Here is a 13,413-nt window from a genome sequence, read left to right on the forward strand (position 1 = left end):
CTGATCTCTTCTCCCGACTTAAACCCCCCCTATCCATCTTAGATCTGACTTGGGATGTGCTTGTGTGTGGTCGAAAAAATCGAAACAGAGCAGTGCATGGGGACGAGGTTGTGGTGGAGTTGTTGCCCAAGAACGAGTGGAGAGGGAAGGGTACAGCCCTGACTGATGGGGATGAAAAAACTGGAGAGGACAATGAGAGTACACCTCTGCCAACAGGTGGGATGTTTGTACTCCATTCATTCAGATTTGATTTATATTTGTATTTTATGATATTTTGTGTATTATATTTTCTGTCTGATTTGCCTAAAATATGTTCAGGATATCTCACAAATAACTAATGAAAACATTGAAATATCTTGATATATAAAGTCAATAATATTTTTCATATTGAAGGTCATAGTGAAGGTCTGTTCAGGGGGTGCAGTGGTTAGCAGTGTGACCCTAAAATAACAGTGTTCTGGATGGAACATCCTGATGGCTGAAGCCTTGTTGTTGTGTCCATGTTCTTTCTGTGCATACATGGTGCCCTGCTTCCTGGCCAATGGCACCTGGATTGGTTCAGTTTCAGTACCACCCTATTCCTGGTTTGATAAGCATTCATGGTTCATTATACCTTTGCTTGAATATTTATTTTCTCGTATTGCCAGCCTTTAAGATTATCATTAAATTAACTGCAATTCAACTTTTACTTTGGGAGAGCTAGGACAGCCAACTGAGCACTACCCACCCCTTAGGGGAAGTAGAGGAGGTCATCTACTGATCAGAAGGTTAATGGTTCGGTCCGTGGCTCCCCGAGTCTGCATGCCAAGTATCTTTGGGAAAGATACTAACCCAAAGTTGCTCTCGGATGCATCCATTGGAGTATGAATGAGTGTGAATGTTAGTTAGTAAGCCTTTAAAAGCATAGAAGGAAGTGCTTGTGTGAATGGGTGTAATTTACCATTTACCATTCTTGTTTATATCACCTGCATGAAGCAACATTATAAGAACATATTTGGGTGAAAAAAGATGTGCATTTTGGAAGCTATTTTCTGGACATAGTTTATAGTTATACAGGGAGTGCAGAATTATTAGGCAAATGAGTATTTTGTCCACATCATCCTCTTCATGCATGTTGTCTTACTCCAAGCTGTATAGGCTCGAAAGCCTACTACCAATTAAGCATATTAGGTGATGTGCATCTCTGTAATGAGAAGGGGTGTGGTCTAATGACATCAACACCCTATATCAGGTGTGCATAATTATTAGGCAACTTCCTTTCCTTTGGCAAAATGGGTCAAAAGAAGGACTTGACAGGCTCAGAAAAGTCAAAAATAGTGAGATATCTTGCAGAGGGATGCAGCAGTCTTAAAATTGCAAAGCTTCTGAAGCGTGATCATCGAACAATCAAGCGTTTCATTCAAAATAGTCAACAGGGTCGCAAGAAGCGTGTGGAAAAACCAAGGCGCAAAATAACTGCCCATGAACTGAGAAAAGTCAAGCGTGCAGCTGCCAAGATGCCACTTGCCACCAGTTTGGCCATATTTCAGAGCTGCAACATCACTGGAGTGCCCAAAAGCACAAGGTGTGCAATACTCAGAGACATGGCCAAGGTAAGAAAGGCTGAAAGACGACCACCACTGAACAAGACACACAAGCTGAAACGTCAAGACTGGGCCAAGAAATATCTCAAGACTGATTTTTCTAAGGTTTTATGGACTGATGAAATGAGAGTGAGTCTTGATGGGCCAGATGGATGGGCCCGTGGCTGGATTGGTAAAGGGCAGAGAGCTCCAGTCCCACTCAGACGCCAGCAAGGTGGAGGTGGAGTACTGGTTTGGGCTGGTATCATCAAAGATGAGCTTGTGGGGCCTTTTCGGGTTGAGGATGGAGTCAAGCTCAACTCCCAGTCCTACTGCCAGTTTCTGGAAGACACCTTCTTCAAGCAGTGGTACAGGAAGAAGTCTGCATCCTTCAAGAAAAACATGATTTTCATGCAGGACAATGCTCCATCACACGCGTCCAAGTACTCCACAGCGTGGCTGGCAAGAAAGGGTATAAAAGAAGAAAAACTAATGACATGGCCTCCTTGTTCACCTGATCTGAACCCCATTGAGAACCTGTGGTCCATCATCAAATGTGAGATTTACAAGGAGGGAAAACAGTACACCTCTCTGAACAGTGTCTGGGAGGCTGTGGTTGCTGCTGCACGCAATGTTGATGGTGAACAGATCAAAACACTGACAGAATCCATGGATGGCAGGCTTTTGAGTGTCCTTGCAAAGAAAGGTGGCTATATTGGTCGCTGATTTGTTTTTGTTTTGTTTTTGAATGTCAGAAATGTATATTTGTGAATGTGGAGATGTTATATTGGTTTCACTGGTAAAAATAAATAATTGAAATGGGTATATATTTGTTTTTTGTTAAGTTGCCTAATAATTCTGCACAGTAATAGTCACCTGCACACACAGATATCCCCCTAAAATAGCTAAAACTAAAAACAAACTAAAAACTACTTCCAAAAACATTCAGCTTTGATATTAATGAGTTTTTTGGGTTCATTGAGAACATGGTTGTTGTTCAATAATAAAATTATTCCTCAAAAATACAACTTGCCTAATAATTCTGCACTCCCTGTAGAGCAGGCATTCACAATTAAACTTTTTTTAAAGTCTAGATTGTTGCTACTGATTTTTATTACAGTTCTGGTGTAATTTGGCATAATTGAACCTATTCTCCATGGTTCCATTCGTCAGGGAATAGCTTCTTGACAGCCACATTTCCAGAGAGGCAAATAATAATGAAGTTTCGTCGAACAACTCAAGGGCCAAATGCGTCTCTCAGGTTCTGTGTCACATCTTTGCTGGATTTTTTTTCCTGCTTTTTAATGACATGGCTTTCAGATATTGTTCATCTTCTGTAGAATGTTTTTTTTTTTAGGTCTGACACCTTTTCTTTTGTCCAATACAAAAGAAAGTTTTAAGTCTAGGAGACACAAATGACAGGGAAGGCATAGAGAGCTTCCTCTAATATACAGTTACCTTTACCAAACACAACAGAGCAGAGACAGACGGGTCCCCATAAGTTTGCCAGTTTAATCTCGCAAATCACTTTAAGCAAAAAACAAAAGAGAAAAAGAAAGAGAAACACTAATTAATTAACCACACAACTCATGGCCCAGTAGTTAAAAGGCAAGGAACACTGCTGGAAATATATACGTGCACTCGCACAAATATTCAATAATCTTATCAGCTGTGGCAGACCTAGAACAGGGAGGGATAGTTCAGGTGCAAAATACTATTTTATGGTTGTCACACTTTTAATAAATTTGCCTAATGGGAATACACTGTGTTTTGTGACATCTTGTTGTTTATTTTGATAAAAAAAAAGTTTACCAAATATAAATAATTTACATAAAAAATATGCAACACACACACAAAGATTTTTTTCTCTAACTGAAGGCAATTAACCATTATTAACCCTTTTTATTGTTATTATTTTTACACACGAGGTCCTAAGGAGAAAAAAAATTCCCCGCTCACCCCTACGGGCGGTCTATCCTTCAAGCTCAGGTCTTCTACCAGAGGGCTGAGAGCTTAAAAGTCCTGCGCAGCATCTCTGCTGTTCCTAGGACTGCGCTTTTCTGAACAGAGATCTCAGATGTTGTTCCTGGGATCTGCTGGAGCCACTCACCTAGCTTGGGAGTCACTGCACCGAGTACTCCGATCACCACTGGGACCACTGTTACCTTCACCTCCACATCTTCTCAAGCTCTTCTCTGAGCCCTTGGTACTTCTCTAGCTTCTCATGTTCCCTTGTCCTGATGTTCCTGATGATTGCTAAATCTGTCACTACGGCCGTCTTCCTCTGCTTGTTCACCACTACTGTGTCCGGTTAGCCACCACCATTTTGTCCGTCTGTATCTGGAAGTCCCGAAGCATCTTAGCTCGGTCATTCTCCACCACACTAAGGGGCGTCTCCCGTTTTGACCTCAGGACTTCCAGGCCATACTTGGCACAGATATTCCTTTATACTATGCCGGCCACTTGGTGATGGCGTTCCATGTATGTCTGCTGGCTGCTAGTCTTGACTGGTGTGATAGACCCCAGCCTCTATGGATCTTGTACTTATGGCTTGTTCCTGTGCTGCCATGATTAGTGCCTCTGTGCTCTATTTCAGTCCAGTCCAGCCACTGGTAGGATTTCTGGATGCGAGCTAGTTCTTTTATCTGTTGGTGGTACCGTGCAGGAGCCTGTCCTTCCATGATGGTTCCTCTTCTTGCTCCTCTTTCTTCGGTTTCTGATGCCTGAGGTATTTACTAAGCACACCTGAAGCCCCTACCAGTCAAAAGTGTGGACACACCTTTTTTAGTGGTTTTTCTGTCATGGCTTGGCACTTCTACATTGTAGATTCTTAATGAAGGCATCAAAACTATGAATGAACACATATGTGTTCACAATTATGTAGTAAACAAAAAAGTGTCAAATAACTTAGAATATTTAAGATTCTTCAAAATAGCCACCCTTTGCTTTGATTGCTACAATGTACAGTCTTGGGAGGTGTATGCAGTGTGTGAGTATGGAGTGTCTGGCTCGTTGCTATGAGCCATTTGGTCATTCGTTGCAAGAGCTTGGTCTACATTGCCGGCAATAAGTTGGACTCATTCACAGTGGGTGTTGGACCCTGCCAGGGCTGACCTTTGTCACTAATTCTGTTTATAACTTTTATGGACAGAATTTCTAGGCATAGCAAGATGGCGGAAGGCTTCCACTCTCAGAATCTTGTCTCTGCTTTTCACAGATGATGTGGTTCTCTTGGCTTCACCAGGTGGTGGCCTCCACCTTGCACTGGAGTGGTTTTACAGCAGAGTATGAAGCAGTGGGAATGAAAATCAGCACCTCCAAGTCTGAGGTCATGGTCCTCAGCTGGAAAAGGGTGGAGTGCCCACTCCAGAGCACGGACAAGTTGCTGGTTGTTCACCAGATACTTAAACGCTGCAGTGATGTGGATGCTGTACTGGTTTATCGTTTTGAAAAGAGAGCTGAACATAAAAGCAAAGCTCTCGATTTGCCAATCCATCTACATCCTTACCTTCACCTATGGTCATGAGCTCTGGTTAGTGGCCGAAAGAACAAGATTGGAGATACAAGGGGCGAAAGTGGGCTTTCTGTCCTCCACATCAAAAAGAGCCAGTTGAGGTGGTTTGGGCATCTGGCAAGGATGCCTCCTGGGTGAGATGTTCCACTCGAAGGATGCCCTGGGGCAGACCCAGGATATGCTGGAGAGATTATATTTCTCAGCTGACCTGGAAATACCTTGGTGTTACCCTGGACAAACTAGGAGAGGTGGCTAAAGTGTTTTATTATAATTTTAACTGCAGATTATGTTAAGGATAGTCTATAAATAATGTCTCTCTGTACTGATGTCTGATATTTAACCCCACAGGTCGTATTGTAGGGATCCTGCAGAGGAACTGGAGAGACTACGTGGTAACTTTCCCCACTAGGGATGGGATTCAGTCCCAGAGCAGGAATTCCCAGCGGATACTGACCATACCTTGGGACCAGCGTATTCCTAAAATCCGCATCAGTACTCAACAGGCTGAAGCTCTGCAGGTCTGACTTGACTTACATCTATAGGTTGATTTTATTTTCATGATGTACATTATGGCTTAGTCACATGAGTAAAAATAGGACGGCACCTGCCTTGTAACAAAGAAAAAAAAAAACAGTGCTTTCCCAGTGATTGCAGTGAATATTTTTGCATTCAGCGATCAATTACAAGTAGTTACGGAAACCAACTGGTCGATCAAAGGTTGAGAATACAACACTGTCAGCCTCTGGATGAACGCTTTCAAGGTGATTGCCTTGAAAAAATCATCATTACCTGTCCACAGATTCATGGTGATGTAACTGCTCTTTTAACTGTTTGGTGTTTGTAGAAACGGTTTACAGGTGAGATTCAGAGGTTTCTGTGGACACTACTCAGGTCGGCACTTACATTTCTGACCTCGTGTTATAACCGATTAAACGTGATCTCCTCCCTTTTGCCCCCATTTTTGGTGGTGTGGGTGCTTAAGTAGTTAAAAAACAAACATCTGTCTCCTATTTTTGTGTCACATAGGAAAGAAGCATCAATATCTGATGAGCAGACTTATTCATTTGTGCAGATTTCTTGTTTTGTGTGGTTGTTTTTTTCCAAGTGGAGATGAGTATCTCTAACAAGTTGATTTGTTCACATTTGCACATCTTCATTTTTAAGAGAAATGTGTTTTCTGAGTTTGTACACTATATGCATATAAGACAACCATTTCCTTTTTCAGTATTTTTGTGTGGTGCATGTTTCTCTGTTTTAACAAAAGGGGAACAAAGAACATTTAAGTCAACCCAAAGATGATTTGTTTTAATTTTTACATGGTCTTACTGAGGTGATGCAAAGTGAAACATGCATTCTTTGTTTTGGTAATGTGCTGGAAAAGCTTGATAATGGACCTTGAAAGTGCTTAAATTTGACCCTGAAAAATGCGTATGAACCCTGCACCCTTCGATTGGTGTTTTGCACTACAGTCCCTTTAAATAAAAGTAACTGACTGAGAGTAGTTGCAGAATTAGTCCCCATCTTCCAAAGAAGCATTTCAGAGCCGACAATATTGCAAATTTATTGCACATAGTAACACCAGTTTTGATTGTGCTCCAGTCTCTAGTGTTACTATAGCATTATCCTTTTGTCTCATAGTGTGACCAGTGTTTATTAAGTGCTGTCTCATTTCTATCCCTGTCTTCTCATCCTCACCTAGGACCACAGAGTTGTGGTGCGCATTGATTCATGGGAAAGCACGTCATTCTATCCCAACGGCCATAGTGTACGGGTTTTGGGTCGAGCTGGAGAGCTTGAGACTGAGGTCCAGACCATCCTCCTAGAGAACTGCATCCATATTCTTCCTTTCTCAGACGCACAGGTGAGAGCACTTACGTTAGAGATAAATTCAAGTTTTTACATCTCTAAAAGGCAAATTCCACAAGCCTATATAGTATGTTTCACCTTTTGTATTTAGCTGTTGTGAACCCATCAGCAATTATTTTGAATATAAATATTATGATAAAATATGATTTTTTTTAAACGAAAATGTCTTTAAAAACTATGTCTATAAATTGCAATTAAACAGTTAAATTAAACTTCCATAATTGACGCAAACAGTGGCAAATACCCATCTACACAGTTTGGAAATACTTTGGTGAGTAATTTGCTTTATCCTGTGTGATAAAACTTGCAGGATTCTTGTAAGTTAAGTAAGTTCAGAAAAGATGTTTTTGTTACTAATTCCCAGCTACTGGTTGTACTTTGGATGTAGTTTTTTGATTGTTAAGGATTAGTAAGCTTCAGAATTGTCTAAAAACAGCTGGACAATTGTCTTATTTTATTCTAGGGCTTTCAGAAAAAATTTCATAGACTAAGCAATACTAAAAATAAATTAGTATCTTCACCAAACAGTGTTGGATTGAATAGTCATTTTCAACAGTATTGATACCAACAGTGCTCCTTTAGTCAACACACACTCTAACAGGCAAGCAACTGGGCCCTGACCCTCACTAGCAGCTGAAGTTGTTGTTGTCCATAACTCTGAACACTTAAGGAGGAATTTTGAATGGTCAGTAAAGCTCCTGTTTGAACAACACTGAAATATTAAGCAGTCATCATAAATGTTAACCTAACTGGAGCACACAAATGTTAGCTGCTTAACTACTGTAATGGCTAATAATAAATACGATAATGTTAGCATTTGCTGCCCAGCTCCCACATTTTCAGATCTTCCTGTCTGTAAGGTCATACTAGATTTTATAGGATAACATGATTATTTATGTCTATAAAGGATTCTATAACAAAAAACAATATACTGCCAAACATAGCCTAAAAATAATGTCTTTTTGGTCTTCAGGGTCAGAGGCTGACTGGATTTTGTTTGTTGCCAACTAATGATAGGAAACAAACATGTTTACAAGTACCTCATGAAGCAAACATTTTATGATAATAGGTTAATAATTAATAAGACATGGGACCTTGTCGCCCCCATCTGTGGTATTGAAAATGGTACTTTATAGTGTTTAATAATCTTCTTTTTCCTCATTCAGGTTTGTATTTATTGTTTAATTGTTTTATGGTCCTAGCTAAAAAAAAAAACCCAGATAGCAAACAATATCCTGTGTTTTCTCTTCAGTTGAAAGCAAAAAATAAAGTGTAGCAGTTTTAAAGATTTCTAAAACTGTTCGTTTGTTAATTTTTGAAATTTTCTACATTTTTATGATTCTGAGTCAACTTAAGGTAGATTTAGCAAAGCAAGAAATATTTTAGTGTGTTTTGTTATTTAAATAAAAGACCATTCCACTTATAGTACATGTATTCAACTCCTGAACTTTACACTGGTATACCTTTGTTTTGTTCGGAGATCAGCAGAAACCTCAGTGTCTTTTTGGTCTGCACACGTGTTGAGTTTAGGTTCCATCAGAGCGGAGCATGTTGCTTGCCATGTTTTGAGAGTGAGGTACTAAGACCATTTATATGAGGAATTCTCACTAAATTACGGTCTTAGGGGTAGAAGGTTGCAGGGATTGTTGTCCTGTAATTCTCATTTTATTTATACCAAGGATGTCCTCTTCTCATTAATAGTAGCCATTGGTACACAGGGATTTACTGTTCTATTCAGTTCTGTTTATAAAGCACCAAGTCAGTCACCAAAACAGTCTCTTCTGGCACTTAATCCAAAATATCCAATTGAAAATGCAAAGTTGAAGCAGGTTAAAACATTGTTACCAAATCACCAAGCAGTGAAAGAACCCTAGCAGCTCCATGTACCAAAAGGCTAACGAGCTTGGAAAAAAAAAAGCGTCTGGACTTTAAGTTTCTTGAAGATGTTTCACCTCTCATCTGAGAAGCTTCTTCAGTTCTAGGAGAAACTGGTGTAGAGTCCCAGATTTTAAGCCCTATGGGAGTGTCCCCCAAGAGGGATGGACCTCCTAATGATCCTCTACCTAATCACACGAGCCAAGGTGTGAAAACGGGTGTGGGTCACAATCAGCCAAGTTGAACCCATTGTGAATCCTAGACCCACCCGATCATGTGATTTCCTGAGATCAGATGGTCTAGGATGTGAGTGGGCGTTAAGGTGTCTGGGAAGGGATCTCAAAACTGGATTATAGATGGCAGACGGTTGGTGTCGTAAGCCGCTGCCTCTGTTCAAAGATGGTTGCGACAGTGGACATAAATGGCCTCTTTTACTTCTCTTTCAAACCATCTGTCTTCTGACAGCTGAGTCTTGTCCCGTGGAGGTGCCTCTTCTATGTTGTGCCATGTGTTTATGAAGTGGCTGTTTGGTTTCTCCAATGAAGAGGTCTAGGCATTCCTCGCTACACTGTACAGCATACACCACATTGTTAACTTTGTGTTTAGGAGTTTTGCCTTTGGGATGAACCAGTTTCTGCCTGGGTGTGTTGCTGGGCCTAAAGTACACTGGGATGTCATGCTTGGAGAGTTTTTCTGATAAACTGGCTACATGGGGGACGACAATATTGTTGCGTTTGTCTCTCTTATCCCCCCTAGCTGGTGTCTGATCTTCTTTTCTGTGCATCTTTGCTGACTTGGTGAAAGCCCAATTAGGATAACCGCTCATTTTAAGAGCTTCCTTTACATGCGTGTGTTCCCTCTTTTTCCCTTCAGGCTTAGGGGGAACATTTTCTGCCTAGAATTGTAAGGTCCTGATTACTCGAAGTTTGTGTTCCAGAGGGTGGTGGGAGTTAAAGAGGAGGTACTGGTCCGTGTGTGGGCTTCCAGTAAACTTCATGTTGAGGTTTCCGTTCTCTTTAATGCGCATGGCAAAGTCCAGGAATGGCAAACTGTTATCCTTTGTGTCTTCCCTGGTGAACTTTGTTTTTATCCACAGCGTTGATGTAAACAGTGAAGGATTCTACTTCCTGGGTTTTGATTTTGACCCATGTGTCATCAACATATCTGTACCAGTGGTTAGGTACTGTCCCTTTAAAAGAGCCAAGAGCCTTTCTTTCCACCAGTTACTCTTAGAACTGAAGAAGCTTCTTGGATGAGAGGTGAAACGTCTTCAAGGAACTTATAGAAGTCTGGACGCTTTTCTTTCCAAACTCCTTAGACTACAATGACCTGGATGACTGAGAACCTTCACAGACTTATACAACCAATAGGTTTGCAAGTTGACAGCTAGGTTCACAATAACCCTTAATGTGGTCACCCTACTGTCAGCTTACCTGGCTAAGCTCTTTCAGGACATTGGCCACCTGCTTGATAAGGGCACCTGTATGCATTTTCCCCTTCTCAACCTCATACCAGTGATACTGAGTAGGGTGAGGGAGCAGTAGCTGTCTCTCATTTTTATAGATCCCATACTGGCCCATCAGGTCACTGATGGCAGAGCTAGCTTTTCTGTTCCACTACCGGCCATGACCATTGCCTTTGAACATTGACTTTGCGTGATTTTTTTTTCTTCCACATCCCAATGGTCAGCACTCTGGGCGTGGCACATGAGTGGCTGATTTAAAATGAAGCAGGTCTCTCTCTGAGAGTCATTGTGAACATTCAGGATGCTAGATCACTTTCTACATGCTCATTTTATGAGGGAAAATGTATTTGAGAGATTCCTTATCAATACTCTGTTCCATATGTGTTATGTTTCCTTCAGGATTAGCTAAATAAGAGAGAATTATTTTCCATTTATTAAACTGCATTTAGCTACTCTTTCGCATCACATTTACTTTGGGAATGCACAAATTGGTCCACATCCCGTTTATGCAGGGTGCAAATATACTGGGGCCCACTTTTAAACGGTAAATGGCTGAATATGTAGCCATATATAGCGCTTTTCTACTCTCCCGGAGTACTCAACGCGCTCTATACAACATGCCACATTCACCCAGTCACTGTCTTCTAAGTTTCTTAGTGCTTCCTAACTACTGTTCATACACATTCATACTTAGATGAACGCATCGGAGAGCAATTTGGGGTTAGTATCTTGTCCAAGGATACTTGGCATGCAGACTGAAGGAGCCAGGGATCGAACCACCAACCTTCTGATCAGTAGATGACCTGTTCTACAGCCACCCCACGTTGCTCCTGCCTGGCATTTAGCCACAGCTTTAGAGGCACTCTGGGCACCGTCTTTTAAACCTTTAGAGTCTTTAAAGTATGTTGACTTTAAGGCATTTGAAAACTTACCTATTGCTTGCTTAGAGTTATGTACTTTGCAGTTGGGGGGAAACTGCAGGTAGAATGTGTAGATAGACAGTCAGGTGTCATCTTAACCCTGCCTTCATGTCTAAGGTAGTCTGCCTATAATGGCTCCACACAGGAGCTGTTAGCTTTTCATCCCCCGCCATTTGCTAATGAGCCAGAAGGGACTTGATTCACTTTGTCCTGTGAGATCATCGTGGGTTTAGAGAGGGTTCAGTAAAAGCAGTCAGCTATTTGTGTCTTGTACTCCTTCGCATAGATTGAAGCATCTAGTGCTGGGCGATATGACGATATATATCGTGTGGACAATAGAAAAGTGTCTATCGTGCCATTTGTCTTCTATCGTTTCTATCGTTTCTAACCCTAATTTTATCAATTATTACATAAAATATATCATTAACCCTTTACAACCAGTCGGAGCAGGCAAACTCCGTTTTGCCTAACTATTTTTAAATCCCTGTAGAACTGGAACCACGTAAGGTAGCGCTATAATTTTTTTTGCATATGAAACCGTAGGAGTTGTACTTACATCTTATTCCATTAGCTTGTCCTAAGTCACGGTTTCCTTCCACAAATAGCTTTGCAAAAATTGCATAAAAAGCACTTCCAGCAACAAAAACATAATATTCCAGACTTGCAGCAACAAAAACAATATTCCAGAAACACGCTTTGCCGATCCGATCAGCTGTTCATAACACTTCCTACGTTGGAATATAAGTCAGCGCGAACTATCGCATGTCCGCCATTACCTGTCCGAAACCGGAAGTGACGTCATTTTCGCGGAAAATGTAGTTTTTAAAAGTCATGTTTGACTGGGATGCTTAGAAGTCAAATGACACTGTTGGAAATAGTTTATTTTGATGCACATGCTGTTTTTTTTGCAAATTTGCATTATAATATTTATTTTCATTTTTCCTGTAGTATATAAAAATTAGTGTATCTCAAAAATAAAACTATGAAGACACTCAAAATAAATTTCTCGTGGTTGGAAACTATTTTGTGCAACTTTCTTGTATTTACAGTTCTGAGGGATCAGCCTCTTAAATTTCGCTAACTAGAAATATATGTAAAAAAAACAAAACAAAAACGATTTTCAATTTTTTTGTAGTTTATTGCACTTTTTTGCAATTTATGTAGTTACTATGGACTTAATGCATACATATTATTAAAATTTGGGCTATAACGGTTGTATTGATGTATAGCAACTTGAAATGCTCCCACAAATGGCACTACAGCATGTAAAATGTAAAGATAAGCTCTGGCGGACTTGGTTCTATGGTAGGTCTTAAAGGGTTAAATAGCCTTTGGCAAATATATTAGTGTTGTCTTCTCACTATACATACTCTTAACTTTGTGCAAGAGAAAATAAAGTATAAAAAAATGATATTTTTTGCAAAGAAACAGCGTCTTGTGGTTTTGCGACATTGTGCTGCTTTACGTGCACCCGGATTTGCGACATGCTTTACGGTAACTCAAAACAAAGACTGCACCCTCTCCACTCGCTGTTTACAGACCACAGGTCAGGTGGTATATCGTGATATATATCGTTATCGTGATATAAAATAATTCATATCGTGATAAATATTTTTTCCATATCGCCCAGCACTAGAAGCATCTGTGCGTTCCTGTTTTGTTGAGTGTATCTGTCTGTGTGGCTGCCACACTGGGTGTTGAAGGCTACTGAGAGTGCGACCTTCACAGTTTACCAGAGGACCATCTATTACATTTGTTAGGTTTTACATTTTTGATATTATTGCATCCTCACTGGCCCACTCAGTCCTTAGTGTGGGCTTCCCCTGCTCCATACCTTGTTAAGGAAAAAGAACTTACAACCTGGAAGTAGATTATATCTCCCATAGTGAGATACAGAGAATGTTTGGTTACCAGGGTAACTCTGGTTTTCTGAAAACCAGGTGATGTTTGGTTTTCACCTCCAAACAATCGCAGTCAGAGATCAGGTGAAAGAGGAAAGAGCAGAGAGACAAAATAAAAGGGGAATTATGGGAGCAAACACCAGAGTTTAACAATTGCTCATGACCAAATACAGTAGAGATATTTTAATAAGGAGAGGTTATTGGAAAGAATGAAAATGATTTACTGATGAACAGAATTTAAATAGGTGATTTGCCGTTAGACTCAGATGGCCTATCTCGGCGGAACAGAACCCCATCTGTGAAAAGGATT

At 40.6% G+C, this 13,413-nt stretch overlaps 1 protein-coding gene across 2 annotated transcripts in view; it reads left to right on the plus strand.

Moving 5' to 3' along the window:
* The window catches only part of dis3l (DIS3 like exosome 3'-5' exoribonuclease), a 40,330-nt gene that overhangs the window by 11,829 nt on the left and 15,088 nt on the right, over positions 1-13,413 (plus strand). Inside the window, exons 7-9 of one of the 2 annotated variants that reach the window (XM_003452613.5) lie at positions 43-216; positions 5,425-5,594; positions 6,776-6,937. In XM_003452613.5, coding sequence (XP_003452661.1) covers positions 43-216; positions 5,425-5,594; positions 6,776-6,937 — 506 coding nt within the window. Of the gene's footprint in view, positions 1-42; positions 217-4,853; positions 5,325-5,424; positions 5,595-6,775; positions 6,938-13,413 lie in introns of those variants that run through there. The other variant, XM_019350016.2, reaches the window with a different exon arrangement.

Source organism: Oreochromis niloticus, linkage group LG1 (assembly GCF_001858045.2).
Source record: "Oreochromis niloticus isolate F11D_XX linkage group LG1, O_niloticus_UMD_NMBU, whole genome shotgun sequence".
NCBI lineage: Eukaryota > Metazoa > Chordata > Actinopteri > Cichliformes > Cichlidae > Oreochromis > Oreochromis niloticus.